The sequence below is a fragment of the Muscardinus avellanarius genome, assembly GCF_963383645.1.
Source record: "Muscardinus avellanarius genome assembly, chromosome: 21".
Classification (NCBI taxonomy): Eukaryota; Metazoa; Chordata; class Mammalia; order Rodentia; family Gliridae; genus Muscardinus; species Muscardinus avellanarius.
In genome coordinates, this window is record NC_137807.1 from 16,759,776 (window position 1) to 16,780,960 (window position 21,185).

General features: G+C 58.7%; 1 protein-coding gene across 3 annotated transcripts in view; it reads right to left on the reverse strand.

The window, feature by feature from the left end:
• Nucleotides 1-21,185, reverse strand: part of OSBP2 (oxysterol binding protein 2) — a gene marked incomplete at both ends in the record, with an annotated part of 138,281 nt that overhangs the window by 5,137 nt on the left and 111,959 nt on the right. For 2 of the 3 annotated variants that reach the window (XM_080717660.1, XM_080717661.1), the window contains 5 exons: nucleotides 2,565-2,810; nucleotides 4,444-4,587; nucleotides 4,759-4,813; nucleotides 7,312-7,429; nucleotides 8,466-8,655. In XM_080717660.1, the coding sequence (XP_080573786.1) occupies nucleotides 2,565-2,810; nucleotides 4,444-4,587; nucleotides 4,759-4,813; nucleotides 7,312-7,429; nucleotides 8,466-8,655 (753 nt within the window). Of the gene's footprint in view, nucleotides 1-2,564; nucleotides 2,811-4,443; nucleotides 4,588-4,749; nucleotides 4,814-7,311; nucleotides 7,430-8,465; nucleotides 8,656-21,185 lie in introns of all 3 variants that reach the window. The other variant, XM_080717659.1, reaches the window with a different exon arrangement.

Below are 21,185 nucleotides of genomic sequence, written 5' to 3' on the forward strand. Positions count from 1 at the left end.
TCGGCTCTGTGCTGTGGGAGCAGGTCCCCAGGGAGGGCAGGGTCCTGGGGGGAAAGGGGCGGTGGCCGCCGCAGGTGCTGGCCGGCAGGACTGCGAGGCGAGTCTGGCTCTTGGGCTGTGCAATGGGGACAATGGTAGATGATCCCCCTCCCCCCTTCTCCCCCTCCCCCTTCCTTGTCGTCTTCTTCGTGTGTGTGGCACTGGGGAGGAACATACGGGCCTTCTTTTGTGTGTGTGTGGTGGGTCTGGGGATGAAACCCTGGGGCACTCCACCTCCGAGCTACGCCCCCTGCCCTGTTTTTTATTCTTTATTTTGAAACCGGGTCTCACTGAGTTGCGGAGGGCCTAAGTAGCTGAGGCTGTCCGCGAACCGTGATCCTCCGGTCTCAGCCTCCCGAATGCTGGGATGACAAGCGTGCGCCACCACGCCTGGCAAGGGGGCCTTCTACCTCTGAGCTACACCCCCAGCCCAATTTAATTTTTTGTTTTGAAACAGTCTCTCTGGGCTGCGGAGTCTCCCTTCTCCCTGGGTCCTCCTGTCTCTGCTTCCCAAGTACTGGGATTACAGGCGTGCATTCCAGGCCTGGCTGGGCCGCGCTTGTCGCTGTTCCCAGGACAGGCTGGGCTGAGGGCTGGGGTGCGTGGCTTTATCGAGGATTCCTGTGCACCTTCTCAGGTCATCTTCCCTGTGCACCTGGGGAGGCACGTGTCTGGGGCCTGCTAGACTGAGGGGGGGCCTAGGATATGGTGAACCCATTTTTCTTGAAGGGACTGGGGATTGAATCCAGGGGTGAGCTATACCCTCAGATCTTTTTTTTTCTTTATCTTGAAATAGGGTCTCACTAAATTGTTGAGGCTCATCTTGAACCTGGGATCCTCCTGTCGGTTTCACCACACTCCACAGGGCAAAGCCACTTTATCAGAGGGGCATTGTCCAGCCTGGCTCCAGTGGGAGTCACATCAGCGTCCTGCCCGGGGCCTCCTCTGTCCCCCACACAAGACTCAGGGGCCCGCGCCTTCCTCTGAGGGGAAGGCCTCATTCCATGGCCTCCTCGCTCCCCAGAGTGCGCAGCTCTGTGGCCTCTGGCACCCAGTCTCACCCCAGCCGCCTCCACCAGGGTCAGCCAGCTGTGCTCTGGGAGTGTGGACCCCACCTGCCAGCCTCCCTGCATCATGGGGCCCCACGCCTGCCCCTGGTGTGGATGCTCCGGCATCCAGTAACACAAGGACCCAGCTCTGTCCGTGACCTCTGTGTGACCTTGCTAAGCGTCTACCTCCAGGGATGTGACCCCGCCCCCCATCCCAGGCCTCCCATGCTCCGGCCTCCCCGACCCCTCCTCCTCTCCATCCTCTTTGGACCCTTACACATCTGATTTACTCCTGCAGAATACACCCAGCATCCGAGCTGCCCCACGGCCCCCCACACCATCCCAGGCCTCCCACAGGGTCAGCGGCCACGACCACCGCCTTCTCCCTCGCCCTCTGCCCTCTGCACCGGCCTAGTGCTGCGGGCCTGCTCCTTCTCCTCTCTCTCGTTCACATTCTCACATACTGGGGATTGAACCCAGAGACATTCTACCTTTGACTACACCCCCAGCCCTATTTTAATTTTATTTTTACTTATTTATTTATTTTTTGGTAGTACTGGGGTTCCTGGAAACCCTTCTACCTCTGGGCTACACTCCCAGACACACACACACCCACACCCCCCCACACACACATATATTTTTTCTTTTTTGAGACAGGGTCTCTTAAGCCAGCGCGGCTGGCTTTGAACCTGCACGATCCACCTGTCTCCGCCTCCCAAGCGCAGGGATTACAAGCGTGCGCCGGCTCCAGCCCTATTTTATATTTTCTTTTGAAGTGGGGTCTCACTAGGTTGCTGAGAGCCTTGCTAAGTTGCCAAGGCTGGCCTTGAACCTGTGCTACTACTGTCTCGGTCTCCCAGGTCTGGGGTTCCAGGCACACGCCACCATGCCTGGCGCCACCCGCCTTCTGAGAGTCGAAGCCTGTGCCCCTCCAGCCCGGCCCCACAAGGACGGGAGCAGCGCGTGTCCGCTCCCCAGCTGGCCCTCACCCTGCACACCCAGGCACTCAGTGTCTGCCGAATGGAGAAATGCATTTAGCCCAGGGCTCAGGCCCCGGACCCCAGGCTACTGTGCGGGTCACCACCTCACTGGCGGCCACAGGCCGTCAGAGCAGCCGCAGCACATGGCTTTCAAACACGGGCTCTCATGGGCTGAGCGCCAAGAGCATCATGGTCGCCTCTTTCTGAGAGGGGCCGGGGGCAGGCGGGGACGTGGCCGGCCTGGGCTCCTCCTGCCTGGCCCCTGGGTTCCATGGCGGCCTCTCCTCCAGCCCACAGACTCTCAACAGCCCTGCACACTCGCCTCCACAGTCCCCGGCCGGGGTCCTGGCTTCCCCCTTGGCCCGACTCCAGACCCAACTCTGTCCCCAAGCTCCTTCCGCCCCTGAGGCGTCTGGGCACCCTGGACCGGCGGCTGCAGGCCGCTGGCATCAGGGCCGCATCCCGTTTGCCTCGCGCGGGCCAGCGGTGGGTGTACCTGCTCGCAGAGGGAGCGCAGGCCCATCTCCTCCAGGCGGTCGAGCTCGAAGGTCTCCCCCAGCATGGGGTTGAAGGGCTTGGCGATGCGGTGCACGGTGGTGGAGTAGGAGGACACGGAGAAGGCCGCCACCAGGCACATCTGCTCCACGGAGCTGGCGCAGTGCACCGCCTTGTCCAGCAGGTGGTGGTACTCCAGGTCCTCCGTCAGGCGCTGCAGCATGGACAGGGGCTCGTTGAAGTTCACCTGCGGGCGGGAGGCGGGTGGCCGGCGGGCCTCAGGGCGGGCATTCCCCCCGGAGCGCTTTCACCTGCGTCCTCTGACAACCTGGCTGCCCTGCACCTTGCTCCCATCCCCCTCCCCAGCGCCCTGCCTCAGTCTCCCTGCAGCGCACATCACCTCGCAGGCTGTATGCATGCTTTTTCTTTTTGTAGTACTAGGGATGGAACCAGGGGGTGTCCACCTATGAGCTACACCCCCAGCCCTGTTTTAGGCCTCAGTAAGTTACTGCCCACTCGTCTCCCACCTGATCTCCTCCTGTCTCACTTCCAAAGTACTGGGATTGGAGGCGTGTGCCACTAAGCCTGGCTTTCTTCTTATTGATTTATGTGGTACTGGGGATTGAACCCAGGAACTTTCCACCTCTCAGCTCTACCCCCAGTCCTATTTTATTTTTTCTTAATTTTGAAACAGGGTCTCACTAAGTTAGGGAGGGTCTCAGTTGCTGAGGCTGGCTGCAAACCTGCGATCCTCCTGTCTCAGCCTCCCAAGTACTGAGATCCAGGTGTGTGATGCCACACCGGGCTCTGTTGACCTATTTATTGGTACTGAGTTTTGAGCCCAAGGGCTTCTACCTCTGAGCTACACCCTCGGCCCTTTTTTATTTTTGGTAAGTTGCTGGGCTGGCCTCAAACCTGCAGTTCTCCTGTCTCGGCCTCCCAAGTACTGGACGACAGATGTGCGCCACCGTGCCTGGCCTGCATGTTGTACCTTGTTGACGATCCCTGTCACTCCACCCACAAAGGCCAGGCCTTCCGACCTGCCCACGGCTGTGCGGTGCTAAACCATCGCCATCAGAGCCGATAAACCAGTCTATGGACGGAGGCGGCGGCTCTGAGCTGTGATCTGAGCTTTCCATCCAGGGCTCCCAGGAGAGGCCTGGGCGGGGTGGGCGGTGCTCAGCCCCCTGTGGGTCTCAGCAGGCAGGGCCTGGTCAGCCACCCTCCAGAGCAGCCCAGCACCATCCCACGCCATCCTCCAGATAACCTCAAGGGGGCGCTGTGACTCCACTTTGCTGCCGGTCTGGTGGCGACACCGCCACAGCCTGGTGGCACAGGGCCCAGCTCTGTCCTCGGACTCAGGTGTGACCCTGCTGACCCTCCATTTCCTGGGAGGGCCTTGGAGATGCCAGAGCATGAAGCAGGGGTACCCCTCCACACGCAGAGCCTGCTCCCCATTTACCAAGGGGCACTGCTGGGACATTGGCAGGCCCCACGGGCCCAGGGGTGCGCTGGGGGGGGGGTCCCCATTTCTCCGCCCACACAGAGCCCTTTCTTCCTGGGCTCCTTTCCTTGGAGCCTGAGGACCCTTGCTGAGCCGGGTATTATGTCTGTAATCCCAGTACTTGGGAGGCTGAGACAGGAGGATCCCAGGTTTAAGGCCAGTCTCAGCAACTTAGTGAGAGCCTCAGTAGCTTAGCGAGACTGTTTTCAAAATTTAAACATCTTAAAAGGGGGTAGGGTTGGAGTTCAGAGGTAGAATATCCCAGTGTAACCCCCAGTCCCAGAGCAAAACAAAACCAGAAGCCCCTGATCTTTGGGGGTTGGCTGAGCCGGCAGGCAGAGATGGCAGGCGCTCCTCAGAGGCCGCAGGGGCCTACCGGCATGGGGATCCTGGAGAGCTCGCGGCCAATGCAGTTCTTCATGATGCTCCACAGGTTAAGGCTGTAGTTGGGCTTGTCGGGGATGCGGACGCGCCTCTTGACTCTGGTCGAGCCCTTGGGCGCAATCGCGCTATCTAATACCTGCCAGGGGAGCCGGGCGCGTGTGGGTGGACCCCGGAGCCCCCTCGGCCATCCGGGGCCCTGCTTGCCCGTCACCCTCTGAGGGCCACCGCCAGCCTCCTACAGAGGAGGCAGGACCCCAGGGTGGCCGGAGCGCGTGGCCCGAGCTCCCCACCCAGCCGCCTGCCTTACGTTGTCTGCCGAGGTCCATTCCACGGGGCCCGCCCCAGGTCCTCCTTCAGCTCTTCTGGGAGAAAAAAGGGGAGACAGTGATGGGCGAGTCCTGAGGGCTCCTCGTCCAGCCCACCGTCCGCCCAGACCTCTGCTGAGGCACCAGGGCATCCCAATGGGGGCCCGTCCAGGGGGCCCAGGCGCAGGTGTCCAGAGGCCCTTGTCTGGAGTCCCTGCACCCAGCCTGGTAAGAGGCCTAGAGGCAGACACCCTTGGAGAGCCTCGCAGAGCCCTGTGGGCCCTCCCCATCAGGCAGGCCCGTGTCCCCACGCTCGACGGGGTTTCTAAAGGGCAGGACGTGTCCCTGATACTTGTGGGGTAGAGCCGCGGCGGGGCGGGGCGGCGCGGCTGAGGGCGCACGGCTCTGTGGGGGCCCGCGGAGGGGCAGCGGGGCCATGAGGGCCGGGAACGGGCGCTGGGCAGCGGGGCCCCAGGTCCGGGAGAGGTGGCAGGGGCTGGAGGCCGCCCATCCCCGCGGCACCTTCCTGGCTGCTGGGGACGAGGGTGGCCAAGCGCACGGACCTCGTGCGCATCGTTAGCAATTATGGGATGTTACTGGAAATAGAGAGTGAGTCTGAGCGGGCGGCACACTGCAGGTGGGACTCGGTGCCCGTCCCTGGAAGATGCGAGGATGGCGGTGACTGTCTGTCCGCGTGTCTGTCCACGGAGCTCATGGCTCCCAAAGAAAACAGTGGCTGGGGTCTTTTCCCTTCATACCGCGGACTGAACCCAGGGGCTTTCTCCCTCTGGAGCTGCACTCCATGCCCTCTGTATTTATTAATTAATTGATTAATTTATTTGTTGGGGGCACTGGGAATTGAACTCAGGGGCATGCTATCTCCAGGTTACACTCCAAGCCCTATTTTATTTTTACTTGGAAGCAGGGTCTCACTAGGTTGGTGAGTCTCACTACTTGCTGAGGCTGGCTTCAAACCTGTCATCCTCCTGTCTCAGCCTCCCAAGTACTAGGATTACAGGAGTGTACCACCACGCCCGCCCTTTACTTTTCTGTTTTGAAACAGGGTCTTGCTAGGTTGCTGAGCTGCTGAGGCTGGCCTTGAATCTGAGATCCTCCTGTGGCTGCCTCCCGAGCACTGGGATTATAGACACGTGCCTTTGTGCCTGGCTTGGCTGAGGCTGCCTGGCTGCCTGCTGGTCCCTGACCACACCTGCCATGGTTTGCAGCCAGCCTGCTGCCCGCCTCGCACTGTCCCCTGCACCTGTCTGTGTGCTGGCACCGCCACGCCCGCGGGCATCTCCCCAGGCTTGCTCTCCCTCCCCATCTGCTTTCATTACTGGTAAATGCCCTGTTCCGGAAATATGTTCTACTTCAGATACACCCTCAACTTTTTTTTTTTTTGTGGTACTGGGGATGGAACCTAGGGGCATTCTACTTCTGACGACACCCCCAGCCCTAGTTTTTAGTCTTTTTTATTTATGAAACAGGTTCTCATTGAGTTGAAAAGGGCCTCACTAAATAGCTGAGGCTGTCCACGAACTGCGATCCTCCGGGCTTCGCCTCCCGAATGCTGGGATTACAAGCGTGCGCCACCACGCCCGGCTCTTTTTATTCTTTAAGATAAGGTCTCACTGAGTTGCAGAGGGCCTCACTAAGAAGCTGAGGCTGGCCGGGCGTGGTGGGCATGCTTGTCATCCCCGCGCTTGGGAGGCGGAGACAGGAGGATCGCGCTGGTTCGGAGCCAGCCGCGCTGGCTTAAGAGACCCTGTTTCCAAATAAAAAAAATATAAAATAGGTCTGGGAGTGTAGCCCGGAGGTAGAAGGGCTTCCAGGAAGAAGCTGAGGCTGTCTGCAAACTGCGATCCTCCTACCTCAGCCTCCCAGATGCTGGGATTGCAAGCGTGCACCACCACACCTTGGCTTCATTTCTTATTTTGGAAAAGGGTCTTGCTAAGTTGCTGAGGCGGGCATTGACTGTGACCCTCCTGCTTCAGCCTCCCAAGTTACTGGGATTATTGGCTGCACTACTTTGCCCATTTCTTTTCTTCTTTTTGTGGTACTGGACGTGGGACCCAGGGGCTTTTCTATCTCTGAGCTATACTCCCAGACCTATTTTTTACTTTTTTTAATTTTGGAAACAGGGTCTCACTAAGTTGCTGAGAGCCTCACTAAGTAGCTGAGGCTGGCTCCGAATCTGCGCCATCCTCCTGTCTCAGCCTCCCAAGCGCGGGGATCACAAGCGTGCGCCACCACGCCCGGCTTATTTAGGCTTTTTTTTTTTTTTTTTGGTGGTACTGGGGGTGGAACCCAGGGCTTTCTACCTCCGGGCTATACTTCCAGACCTATTTTATACTTTATTCGGAAACAGGGTCTCACTAAGTAGCCGAGGCTGGCTTCAAACCTGTGCGATCCTCCTGTCTCCCAAGCGCGGGGATGACAAGCTGCGCCGCCACGCCCGGCTTACTTAGGCATTTCTGATGTGAGGAAAAGTAGAATCTGAGCGGAGAGCCCATCTGGCGCAAGATGTAAAGGGCAGGCGGGGGCGCGGCGCCCACCTGTCCTCCTTGGGCTCCGTGATTACGGTGATGAAGGACGTGGAGTCTTCCATGGCGTCGAAGTACTCAGTCTCCTCATCCTCCTCGCTGTCCTCTCCTTTGGCGGTCGAGAGGCTTCCTAGGGACACAGGCACGGCGCTGCCTCGGTGCCGCCTGGGGAGGCCCGGCCGCCCGCCACCCTGGCCCGCTGGGTTCCAGCGCCCTCCTCCCTTCCATTCCCTTCTTTTTCTTTTCTTTTTCTTTCTTTCTTTTTTCTTTTCTTTTCTTTTTTTTTTTTTTTTGGTACTGGGGATTGAACGCAGGGGCATTCTGAGCTACACCCCAGCACTTTAAAATTTTGAAGCAGAGTCTCACTAAGTTGCCACGGCTGGCCTTGAACCTGTGGTCCTCGGGTCTCAGGGTCACAGGTGTGCGCCCCCACCCGGCTGGGTGCTTCCCTTTCCATATGCGCTTGCTCCGATGCCCCCTTTCTGGAAGCTTCCAGCGAGTTCTCAACATGTCTGCTTCCATCGGTGTGTGGTCCAGCTTCCCTTTCTTTTCTTTCCTCATTTCTCTTTGTGTGTGTGTGTGTGTGTGTGTGTGTGTGTGTGTGTGTGTGTGTGTGTGTGTGTGTAAGCGTCAAACCCAGGGCCATTCGACCTCTCAGCTACACCCCAGCCCTACTTTACGGTCTCACCAGGTAGCTGAGGCTGGCTGCCAACCTGGGGTCCTCCTGTCTCTGCCTCCCGAGTCCTGGGATTCCGGGGCGTCCACCACGCCTGGCTCCAGCGTCCCTGATGGACTTGCCGGCCTGAGGCTTGGCAAGTTCCACCTGGCACCCAGGCAGCCCTGCCAGAGGGGACAGCCGGGCTCAATGAACTTCTCTTTTCGTTGTTGGTGCTGGGGATTGAACCCAGGGGCCGTCTATCTCTGAGGAGCCTTTATTTATTTACTATTTATTTATTTATTTATTTATTTATTTATTTATTTATTTATTTAATAGACTCTCGCTCAGTTGCAGAGCGCCTCACTAAGTTTCCGAGGCTGGCCTCAAACCTCCTGTCTCAGCCTCCCTTGGGCTGGATTGCGCATGCGCCTCCGTTGGACGTTTGCGCAGCGGCACCTGGGCTGGGGGCCGGGACGCGCGGCGCATGCGCGGGCGGGTGGGCGCTCACCCGCGCTGAGGCTCCGCGTGGGGCTGGGCCGGCCGGGGCCGCCGCGGAAGGCCCGCTCCAGGCTGTTGTGCTGCTTGGCCAGCTGCTCAATGGTCTCCTCCAGGTGCACACGCTGCTCCTGCTCGTACTGCAGCGCCCGCTGCCATTTCCGGCTGTGCAGCTCAGCTAGCTCCAGGAAGTCCTTGCAGGCCTAGGAGGGACGAGCGGCCTCGTGAGCAGGTTCGAGACCAGCCTCGGCAACTTAGTGAGACCCTCGGCAACTTAGTGAGACCTTGTTTCAAAATAAAAAACAAGCTGGGCTTGGTGGCTCATGCTTAGAATCCTAGTATTTGGGAGGCTGTGACAGGAGGATGGAAGGTTTGAGGATAGCTTCAGCAAGTCGTGAGAGACTCATCAACCTTATGAGATCCTGTTTCAAAAATAAGAATATAAGCCGGGCGTGGTGGCGCACGTTTGTAATTGCAGCATTTGAGAGGCTGAGACTGGGGGATCGCGGTTCGCGGACAGCCTCGGCTACTTAGTGAGGCCCTCTGCAACTCAGTGAGACCGGCTTGGAGGTCAATGCCCCTGGGTTCCATCCCCAGATACACACACACACACAAGAATAAAATAGGACTGGAGGAAGGAGTTCAGAGGTAGAATGCCCCTGGGTCCACCCCACACTAAATAAATAAATAAATAAATAAATAAATAAATAGGGGTGGAGGTGTGCCTGGAGGCAGAGTGCTCCTGGGTTCAATCCCCAGTAACACACACCCCGCAGGTGCACAGGCCCTCTGGTTGCCATGGGAACAGGGATGCTATCTGGAGAGCACTCAGCCTGGAGTGTCTCTGGTCAGCTGGAGGCGTGGGCTGTGGCTCCCTCACCACTGGGGCCCGAGCCTGCGAGGCTCGGCCTCACTGCACTGGGCCTGACGTTTGCCAGCCCAAGGCAGCCCTGGGAGCGGAGGCAGCCCCGGGCTCGGGACAGAGAGCGGAAGCCTCGTCCGTCATGCTTCTGGCTCAGGAGGTGACCAGCGTTTCCCCTCAGTTATGTCACTGTCCATGTCACTTGACTAAGGTCTGCCCTCAAGCCCGTGGCCCTACTATGACATCCAGATCCTTTCCAGCTTCCCAGGTCCACAGACAGTTCCACCACCCTCCTGTGAAGCAGGCTGGTACCCGGGACTCACCATCCACAGAGGAGGGAAGTCCAGGCCAGGGATAATCTGGATTTTTTTTTTGTGGTACTGGGGGTGGAACCCAGAGGCTTTCTACCTCCGGGTTATACTTCCAGACCTATTTTATATTTTTTATTTGGAAACAGGGTCTCACTAAGTTGCTGAGAGCCTCACTAAGTAGCTGAGGCCGGCTTCGAACCTGTGCGATCCTCCTGTCTCAGCCTCCCAAGCGCGGGGATTACAAGCGTGCGCCACCACGCCTGACTTTGCCCTCCCTCCCTCTCTTTCTTTCTTTCTTTCTTTCTTTCTTTCTTTCTCTTTCTTTCTTTTTTTTCTTCTTATTCTTCTTTTTTTGGTACTAGAGATTGAGCCCAGAGACATCCTACCTTCAAGCTACACCCCAAGCCCTTTTTATTTCTTTATTTTGTAACAAGGTCTCACTAAGTTGCTGCATGCTGGCCTTGAACCTGCGATCCTCCTGTCTTGGCCTCCCACATACTGGGATCACAGGCCTGTGCCCGCGACTTCCAGATGCCTCGTTAACTCCGGAGGATCCAGGACTGTGCTCGGCTTCCCCTCCCCAGCACTGACGCACCAGCCCGCCCAGCCACCTTGGGCTCCATGCAGGCCGCAGGCGTCTGGCCCTGTGGGTCTGAGAAGGGACAGCGCAGCACTAATGGAGGCTCTCGGGGAACTGGGAGGCGATGAGCGATGGTGGGGAGCGCTCAACAGGCGCCTGGACGAGCCAGCTGCCTCTGCTCCCAACACCCCTCCCGACACCCGCGGCTCCCCGCCTCCCCGGCTTCCAGCCCCAGGAAACCCTGCAGCCTGAGATGCCTCCTCTGCAGTGGCCCCGTGCGCCCGCTGGCTTCTCTCGCCACGGTGCGTGTCTCTCCGCTCAGTGCCCTTCCCTCCCGGAACCTCGGGAATCCTGCAGCCGTTCCGGAGCGTGTTGGCTGGGTGGCACCTACCCGTCCTGGGCAACTCCCTCCACCACCAACACCGACGTGCCTGGGCAGGACCGGGTGCTCCCCATCCCCATTCCCAGGGGCTGGACATGGGGCCTGGAGATGGGTGCCACCAGCCCAAGGACACGGCAAAGCATGCTGGGAAAGGCCCATTATCAGCAGTCAGAAGCCCTGGCTTCTGGCAGAGCCGCTCAGCCTCCGAGCCCCGGTTCTGTGAGACGGCACAGGAACATGCAGACTCTGCGCTCCTGCGCTGCCCTGTCTCAACTCTCCCAGCAAACTCCTCGAGGTAGGCGGGCTGGGAGCATCCTCATTTAACAGATGGGGAAACTGAGGCTCTAGTCCTGGAAGCTCTCTCCGTCTAGGCTGGCAGGCTCCTGGAGGAGGCCCCTTCGCTTCCCCTCAAGCGAGGAGTCTGTTCCCTCCTCCCTCACAAGGCCTGGGTGCTCTAGGGTCCCTGCCCAGCCACACCTACGCGGGGTTCATACTGAAGGGCAGACCTTCCCGGGCACGGAAAGAAATCCTCTTAGCTCACGTGCTCAACAGACCCTGAAATTGGGAGAGGCAGTGTCCAGGGTGGGTGGAGGAGCTCTAGGCTTTATTTATTTATTTTTGTAGTACTAGGAATTGAACCCAGGGGAATTATACCTCTGAGACAACCCCTTTTGGGTTTGGTTTTATTTTGAAACAGGGTCTCGCTACATTGCTGAGGCTGTCCTCGAACCTGTGGTCCTCCTGTCTCAGCCTCCCGAGTACTGGGATTCTAGGCGTGCGCCACCATGCCCGGCTCAGTCTTCTTCCGGCATGCAGCCCTGTCAGGTTTGGAGTTTTGCAGGTTCTCGCGGTGTGGGTGCCTGCCTGGGGGTGGGGCGAGTGCACAAGGCCTCTGTCCCCGCCCTCCCTTGGCCTCCCCCTGCCCGCTGGGGTCATCTCTGTCCCTGAGTGTCAGCGTGGATGGGAGGATGCTCTGCTCTCATAGCCACAGGTCACTTAAAACGAGACTTACGAGAGCGCCAGGGACAGTACGAGAGTCGACGCGGCCGGCACGTGGCCCATGCCCGTCAGCCAGGCACTTGGGAGGCTGGGACAGGAGGACCTCAGGTTCAAGGCCAGCCTCAGCAGCTCAGCGAGATGCCCAGTGATTTAGCAAGACCCCGCTTCAAAATAAAGAGGGCTGGGTACGTGGCTCAGGTAGAACACCTCTGAGTCCAATCCTTGCTACCAAAAGGAAAATAAATCAGTAAAATAGCTGGGGGTACAGCTCAGTAGAATGCCCCAGAGAGCACCCCCAGCACCACAGGGGGGAAAATAAGAGTAGCCAAGGTCTCGGTAATGACTTCCACACACTCACATCGGAGGTGCCTGGGCTTCCTAGAAGCAAAAGCTGGTAAAATGATGGTAAAATGATGGTCTGGGAGAAGGGTGTGAGCTCGGCTTTATTCCGCCTGCTCTCATGGTTCTACACACTTGGGCAGTGGTCATTTTCAGCCTGCCATGGTGGCACATGCCCGTAATCCTAGCTACTTGGGAGGCTGAGGCAGGGCACAGCAAATTCAAGGCTAGCTTTGGCAACAGAGCAAGACCCTGTCTCAAAATAAAAGAATAAAAGGCCGGGCGTGGTGGCGCACGCTTGTAATCCCCGCTCTTGGGAGGCTGAGACAGGAGGATCACATGGGTTCGAAGCCAGCCTCAGCTACTTAGTGAGGCTCTCAGCAACTTAGTGAGACCCTGTTTCCAAATAAAATAGAAAATAGGTCTGGGAGTATAGCCCGGAGGTAGGAGGCCTCTGGGTTCCACCCCAGTACCACCAAAAAAACAACAACAACAACAAAAAAAAAATAAATAAAAGAATAAAAAAAATTTAAAGTTCCAGGGGGTACCGCTCAGCGGTAGAGTGTTCCTGGGCGCGATTCCCAGCCCCCCGCCCCCTGCACACACACATACACAAATGACCATTCTCTCCTCCGAGGGAGGTTGGCGTGTCTCCCACAGACCCCACGGCTGGCAGCCTCTGGGCCCTGGCCTCGACCCCTCAGCCTCTCCCAGCTGGCCTCCTGGATCCACCGTGCACCCCGGCGCCGGCCTCCCCTGCCCGGCCTGGCCATCCTCACGCGCCCACCCCCTCGCTGCGCACCCGCCGCCGTCATCAGGACTGTCTGGGGCGTCTCACAATGCCGAGACAGCCGCTTCTCTACTGAGGCCCGGAGACTCGCCCAAGGTCACGGGAGGTGCGTGCAGGCCCGGGGCCACTTCCTCTGCACCCCACTGCGTGCACGCCTCCCCGGGCACTGAATTGGTGCCACGGTTTATTTTGTAAAGCTGGATTTTCTTTTCTTTTCTTTTCTTTTTTGGTACTGAGGACTGAACGGAGCCATCCTCCCTCTGAGATACCCCTGGCACTTTTTTTTGCTTTTTTTTTTTTTTTTTTTGGAGTACTGGGGTTGAACCCAAGGGCAGTCTACCTCTGCTACATTCCGAACCTATTTTGTTTTTTATTTCAAACAGGGTTTCAGTTTCAGTTGCAGAGAGCTTTGAAAGTGCAATCCTCCTCTCTCAGCCTCCCAAGTACTAGGATTACAAGTGTGCGCCCCCATGCCCGGTTCACCCGCAGCCCTTTTTATCTTTCTACGATGAAGCAGGCTCTTATTGAGGTGCAAAGGGTCTCGCTAAGTTGCCGAGGCTGGCCTCTAACCTGGGATCCTCCTGTCTTCGTCTCCCAAGTACTGAGATGACAGGCATCCGCCCACCCCTGCTTTGAAGAGCAGGGTCTTTATATTTGTCTTTGAGCCCCTTGAGGGCAGACACTTGATGGCGGGGTCCTGGCGGTCTTTCTGATGTGGAGGTGGACTCCGGGGAGAAGCTTACCAACAAGGATGTCTGGGGACAGCCCTGTCCAAGCAGCAGGGCCCAGCCCTGGCCTCGGGGACAGAGCGCTGGCTCGCAGAATAGGAGGCCGAGCTGACAGACCCTGGCCATGTGCAACCTCTAGCCCCTGTGGTCGGGCTAGGCACATGCAGATCAGAGAGAGTCACGGTCACCTGAAGCGGGGCTGCCCTGACCTGGTATCGAGGCCCACGCGGCTAGGCCCAGGCCCTTCACCAGCGTCACTGGCTGGGCACTGTGGCGGGTGAGCAGAAGCCGTCTACCCTTCCTCCCCGAGGCACCCACCTGGTGTCCATGCCCAGCTCCCACGGTCTCCTCTGTTGCCTCTGGCCTTCTCCAGGCCCCATCCTGGCCGCACCGTGGAGAGAAGCGGTGCTGGGCCCGCGGCCCGGAATGCTTGGCTGGGCAGTGCCCTGCAGCTGGGCGCTCACTAAGCTGGATTAAGCCTGGGGCCAGCCAGGGGCTGGGAAGGGGGCGGCTCCCCTGCCCCGGAAGGCCGGGCTGACGCAGCCCACACCCGAATCCCGGCCACATTTCCTCTGAGAGTCTGCAACCCCTCTACCTGGGGGTGGAAAGCTCCTGCCAGCAGCCCCTCAGCAGAAGAGACCCTGGAGCTGGGCGTGGTGCCGCACGCTTGTAACCCCAGCATTTGGGAAGCTGAGACAGGAGGATCGCGGTTCACGGACAGCCTCAGCTCCTTAGTGAGGCCCTTTGCAAGTCAGTGAGACCCTGTTTCAAAATAAAGAATAAAAAACAGGGCTGGGGGTGTAGCTTGGAGGTAGAATGCCCCTGCGTTCTATCAGTACTGCAGAGAGAGAGAGAGAGAGAGAGAGAGAGAGAGAGAGAGACAGACAGACAGACAGACACACACACACGGCCCCACCCACACCACACTGTGCCCCGAATCCTTCAGAGGAGGCTGGTGGAGCGGAGCTGGGGCTGGGGCTGTGTCTGGGCCCCGTAGGAGCCCAGACATCCCCCTCCCTGCCTCAGCATCTTTGTAGGATGAACCGGGCGGGTGGACACCAGGGCTCTGAGGAGCCCTCAATTCTGTGACCTGCTGGGCCAACTGTCCTCAGGATGGGGACACGATTCCAGCTGCTTGGCCCTGCCCCCCCCCCATAGGGCCGCAGGGGTCCTGGCGGAAGGACAACAGGCGTTGTAGGAGCGCGCAGATGCTGAGGGGCTGGCCAGGGCACAGGATTCCCACCGCGGGCAGCAGCCACAGGGGAAGGTGGGGAGCAGAGTGAGGACATCCCAGCCCAGGAAAGAAACAGTGCCCTCCCCTCCCCCCCGCAGGGCCGGCCCTGCTCTCCTAATGTCTACTGGGACACTCCCTTCCGGGGACCCCCACCCGAGAAGCCGGGGACCAGGTCAGGGGCCGCGTTGCGTGGACCCGCAGATAACCCGCTGGCCATCTTAAGAGGTGCCCACGGGGCAGACGCAGTCTCTGACCTGGAAACCTCGCCCGGCTGGCCCCCGGAGAAGGAGGATGAGCTCTAATCGCTTCTGCTGTTCCTAATCCTAATCCTGCCCATGACCTCGCTGCTCCTCCAGCAAAGCCTGGGTGGGGCCTGGGGGCCTTCGGGCTCTCAGGGGATCTGTGGAGTCAGAACCCCGTCTGGGCCTCAGCTTCAGGGGCCGCTCAGAAATCCTCTGGGGCTCCTCCAGGTTCTCCCTCTTAGGCGGGGGCACAGGAGGGCCGGTGTTGGTGGGCATCTACTGAGCTCATGTAGGAGGGAGTGAGAGGCACCGGGGCCCGGCTGCCTGCCTCCATCATGGCACACGCAGCGGTCTCTGTACTCTGAATACAGAAAGACAGGAGAAAGGGCTGCGTCTCTGCCTGTGCAGGGGCTGGGACCTGCCAGGCCCCTGACCTCTGTCCTGCGGGGGTTTCCAGGTTTGTGGGATCCGGGGTGGGTGGGTCAGGGGACTGAGGTCAGGGACTGAGATGGCTCGTCCCCACTGACCCTTGCGTGGTCACCCCCACCTCTCACTAGCCTGGGGAGGGAATGGTGGCAACACCAGAGCTGCTCACGCCGCGGGGACACACTGGGGTCAACAGGGCTCCCATCTCTTCCCCTCCCCTGCGACCGAGGAGCTGCAGGCTAACCTCATTTCCACAGGAAGAAGCCCAAGTTCAGTATAGACCCATGGAGGCAGGAAGGAGTGGTGCTAAGACCCAGGCCCCATCTGCCTGGCCCAGAGGACGCCATACTGGAAGATGTGTGGCCATTTTAGTCGAAGAGTAAGAGTGAGGCCCCCTGGAGGCAAAACGGGAGTGCCGTGCTCAGCCCGGGCTCCTCTGGCCAGCCAGGCGGCCGCGCTCGGTATCACTGATGCCTGTGGAGCCGGAGCTCGCAATGCTGGGTGGCACCGCTGTGGACCACCCAGCGTCAGCCACAGACTGGCCAGCGCCGCCGCCCTCCACCTCCGTCGGCCCAGGCGGAGCAGCCTTCCACTTCAGCAACACTCGGAAATAGCCCTTAGCACAACCAGAATAATTTACCCCTGTGCACGGAGCCAGTGCCATCTGGCTGCCAGCTTGCCAACAGATTCAAGACAATTCCGGGCTCTATTTTTACCCATCTCTCCAGGCCCCAAGTGAGCAGGCTCTTAGGGTCAGCGGGACAGAAACCTGTCCCTACACCCCGAAGAAGCAGGGGCAGCCCCCGCCTCTCCCCACAGCCTGGTGGACAAGAAGCCCACGTGGTCTCCTAGGCCACACCAAATGCGGCTTCATGGAGCCCTTGGCAGCTCCGTCAGACATGGGCTTCACTTCTATGAGGTCCCCTAGGAAGACCCCCATGATAAAATTACACGTATTTTATTTAGTAGTACTAGAGATTGAACCCGGGGGGTATTCTATCTCTGAGCAGCACTCCCAGTCCTTTTCATTTTATGTTTTAGAAACAGGGTCTCACAAGCTGGGCGTGGTGGCGCAGGCTTGTAATCCCGGTACTTGGGGGGCTAAGACAGGTGGATTGCAGGTTCGCAGTAGCCTTGGCTACTTATCGAGGCCCTCTGCAACTCAGTGAGACCCTGTTTCAAAGCAAAAATAAGGCCGGGCATGGTGGCACACATTTGTAATCCCCGCGCTTGGGAGGCAGAGACAGGAGGATCGCGCAGGTTCAAAGCCAGCTGCGCACGCTGGCTTAGGAGACCCTGTTTCCAAATAAAAATGTAAAAATGGGTCTGGGAGTGTAGCCCGGAGGTAGAAGGGCTTCCAGGAACCCCAGTACCACAAAACAAACAAACAAAGAATAAAAAATAGGTCTGCGGGTGTAGCTCAGAGGAAGAATGCCCCTGGGTTCAATCCCCAGTACCACACAGAGAGAGAGAGAGACAGACAGACAGACAGACACAGACAGACAGACAGACAGACAGACAGACAGACAGACATGGTCCTAGCCTCCCAGGTACTGGGATTCCAGCAGTGCGCCACCACGCCTGGCCACCCTAGTGTCTTCTGGTGGGGACTGTGGCTCTCGTCTCCCTGACCAGGGCCGAGAAGAGGAGGAGGTGGGAGTGGTGGCAGGAGGGGGTCCAGGGGCTCGAGGGTGGGCAGGAAGGGGGCCCAGGTGACAAGCACAGAGGAGCCCTTCCCAGCCAGGCTGCCAGGGAGGGAGCACTTCCCACACGAGCGCAGGCTGCCCCGAGGGACTGCTCCAGGCACAGCCCCGGGAGCCGAGGGGAGGCCTTTTCACAAAGGCCCCCTCACCCGCCAGCGGTGGAGATGGCCCGGGACAGGTGGCTGTCGCCCCGTAGTGACACCCCCTCACGTGGCTGTTCTGAGGGGCAGTCGTGAGCAGGAGACTTGGGGGCGGCCGTCACACCCCACCATCCCACAGGCCTGTCCTTCACACTGGACCTTGAACTTACAGGGAAGAAGGAACGCGGCTAGAGAGACTTCTTTTCCCCATGGATGTGAACTAAAACCCAGAGCATGAGTTTGGGACAGACGCTAATTCTGCCGCTTTCTGCCTTAAACCGGGGCCAGGCTGCACCCAGCTCTCAGGCCTAGAGCACCAGGAGGGGGCGCGACCCCACACCACACCTGGCGGAGTAGCTCTGCACTGGGCTTCAGGAGTCATTCCCCACACCAAACCATTCAACACTGCTGTGAGACTTCTAAACAGCCGGCTAAGTGATGGCTGCCCCAAACAGTAATTCAAACAGGGATCTGCTGGGCTGACTTTTTGCAGCCCAAAAATTACTTGCTAGGGAATCCCCAGAGCAAACGAGCTAGTGGTCTGCTCCTGTGCTCCGGTGCTCTTCCACGGCCCTCCCTCTCTCTGCTCTTCCACGACCCTCCCTCTCTCTCTCATTTGCTGAGGCACGGAGACTACAGAGCTGCTGGGACTGCTGGGGTGGGGGGTCCTCTTCTTGCAGGGAGGATGGAGGATGCCGTGGCGGAACACCCAGGAGATGCCACAGACCCGCAGAAGGGCGGCAGGGACACAGGGCCGGCGTGGGCGAGGCTTCGCTGGCCCCTGCCGCTGCAGCAGGCTCTGGAAGCAGGACCTGGGCTCCGTCCTTAGCAGTGTGACCCTCAGCCCTTCCTTCTCCTTCCAGGCACGGCTCTGGCCACGTCCTCTGCCCACTGCAGGCCCAGCACGGCGTGGCGTGGCCCGGCTCCCAGGGTGCAGTGCACATGACTAGTACCCAAGGGTCGCTCTCCTGGGGGCTGCAGCAGAGCCCCTTCTCGGGCCCTTCCCATCATCCTTCACTCCATTCTTCTCTCTCCTCCCCTCCCCACCTCTGAGCTACATCCCAGCCTTAGTTTACTTTTGATTTTGAAACAGTATCTTCCTAAGTTGCTGAGGGCCTCCCTAAGTTGTCGAAGCTGGCCTTGAACCTGCATCCTTCTGTCTCAGCCTCCCATGTACTGGGATTACAGGTGGGTGCCACCTTGCCTGGCTTCCCAAATTCTTTTTATTATTATTGGGGGAGTGGGTACTGGGGTAGAACCCAGGAGAGTTCTTCCTCCAAGCTATATCCCACCCTTTTTAATTAACTAATTAACTAACTAACTAATTTATTTATTTATTCATTTGCAGTACTGGGGTTGGAACCCAGGGGCATTCTACCTCTGAGCTACACCCCCAGGCCTATTTATTATTATTATTTTTTAAGGGTCTGGGGATGGAACCTAGAGGCATTTGACCTCTGAGCTATACCCCCTGCCCAGTTTTTTATTCTTTATTTTGAAACAGGGTCTCACTGAGTTGCAGAGGGCCTCACTAAGTAGCTGAGGCTGTCCGCGAACTGTGATCCTCCAGTCTCAGTCTCCCAAATGCTGGGATTATAAGCGTGCGCCACCATGCCCTGCTTTATTTTTTATTTTGGAACAGGGTCTCACTGAGTGCAGAGGGCCTCTCCAGGTAGCTGAGGCTGTCCTCGAACAACGATCCTCCTGTCTCAGCCTCCCGAATGCTGAGATTACAAGCGTGTGCCACCATGCCTGACTTCCCACCCTTTTTATTTTGAAACAGGGTCTTTGTAAGTTGCTAGGGGCCTCACAGAGTTGCTGGGGCTGTTTTTGAACCTGTGACCCTCCTGTCTCGGCCTCCCGAGTACTGGGGTTACAGGTTTGCGCCACCGTGCCCGGTGCGTACTTAGCTCTCAGATGTGGGTACATGAGCTTCTGTCCCTGGCTCCACATCCTCTCCAGGTGGCATCGCTGAACACGTGAGGCGGGGCATCGCCTGGAAAGCCTGGGGGACCCTGAGTTCCGTGGGTGGACAGTCCTGCCTGTTGCCCAAGTCCCTGACCACTGGGGCCATGCAGCCCTGGTCTCAGTACGTGGTAAGGACAATTCAACACAGCAAGGGCTTGGGAAGGGTGCTGAGGTGTCCCTCCGTCCCCTGTCCAGGAACCCCTCTGAGCACCCAGATCTGGATGGGAGGTGAGGGTGCTGCCCACCCTGAGGAGCCGGGGTACGTGGCATGGTCCTGCACTGGCAAAGGCTCTCTGCTCAGCCCTTGGGGGAAAAGGTAGGGGACCTGTTTAAACCTCCTGCAAAAGCCGGGCGTGGTGGCGCACGCTTGCCATCCCCGTGCTTGGGAGGCTGAGACAGGAGGATCCCACGGGTTCGAAGCCAGCCTCAGCCACTTAGTGAGGCTCTCAGCAACTTAGTGAGCTGGGTTCAACGCATGGAGCTGGGTTCCTGGAGATTGTCCTGGGTTCTTGGTCCCTGCTGGGAGCTTGGGACTGAGAGGCTTATGGCACTGATGCCCTCTTTGCAGGAAATTAATTATTTATTGTACTGGAGGTGGAACCCAGGGGCTTTCTACTTCTGGGCTACACTCCCAGACCTATTTTATATTTTATTTGGAAACAGGGTCTCACTAAGTTGCTGAGAGCCTCACTAAGTAGCTGAGGCTGGCTTCGAACCTGCGCGATCCTCCTGTCTCAGCCTCCCAAGCACGGGGATGACAAGCGTGCGCCACCATGCCCGGCTTTGCAGGAGGTTTAAATAGGTCCCCTGCCTATTCTCCCAAGGGCTGGGCAGAGACAGCCTTTGCCATCTTGGGGAGAAGGCCTGCCCAGGGCCTCTGAGGACGGCGTCCCTGGGAGGGCTTGTCTGGCCCGCCACCCTCACTCTACTCCGTGGTGACCCAGGCTCAGCCGCAGACCACAAGGCAGGTCACAGCATCCAAGGCTGAGATACAGCGTCCGGAAGCAGGGCCTGCCCTGAGTGGCCAGCAGGAATAGACTCCCCAGACTCAGGTGTAGGCTGCTAGAAACTTCTGGGCTCGCATGTGGTCAGGCAGGAGTGGGGAACAAGACCCACAGGAGGAGAAGCAGTTCCCGCTGAGGGTGACACGGGGGGAATTAGGAGAGGGCGACTGTGCCCTGGGGACAGCGGGGATGGCTTCCATCTCTGCGTCTTCATGGGGGGCCATGATGAACAGGCCACATGGCAGCTTAGAGGTAAAAGACATACTGGGGCCTGGCTGGTGGTGCTCACCTGTGATTATGATACTTGGGAGGTTGAGCCTGGAGGATCAAGGTTTAGAGACCAGATTTAGCAACTTTGTAAGACTCTAGGCAACCTAGCAACACCCTATTTCAAAACATAAAATAAAAAGGGCTAGGGATGTGGCTCAGAGGCAGAATGCCCCTGGGTTCAATCCTCGGTACCCTGCCCCCCCACCACAAAGATGTGCCGGGGTCTCAGAGGCCCTGAGGCTGAGGTCACCCAGTGTGAGGCCCTCGCTGGCATGTCTGGACCCCAGAGCAGAACCACAGCAGGAAGAGGGGCTCTGCAGCCCTTGGGGGGCTCGCCCTCAGGGGCCTCACAGACCTGGGCTTGCATCCCAGCTGGCTCATGCGACTTCCCTGAGCCTCACTTTCCACCCTGGCACTGACGATGCCTCGTGGTACCAAGGAGGCTGTTGGGAGTCCCCCTTGAGGACTGGGGAGGAAGATGCATGGCACCTTGGTTACAGATCCCTGGTCCAGCCCCCGTCCATAACAGACAAAAAGCCTCGGCTGGGGCTGACCCGTGTCCCATGGCCCTCGCAGAAGCAGGCTCTGTGGACCCTGGAGCACTGCGGGGCAGACACCTGGTAAACAGCAGCATACCACCCTCGCAGACCACCTTGATCCTGCCAGGTTAGAGATGCCCCTTGGTTCCCAAAAGAAACTTGGGGTCTGGGCCAGCTTGGACCACAAGCTTAGCCTGTCAGGGGAGCTCGCTCCCG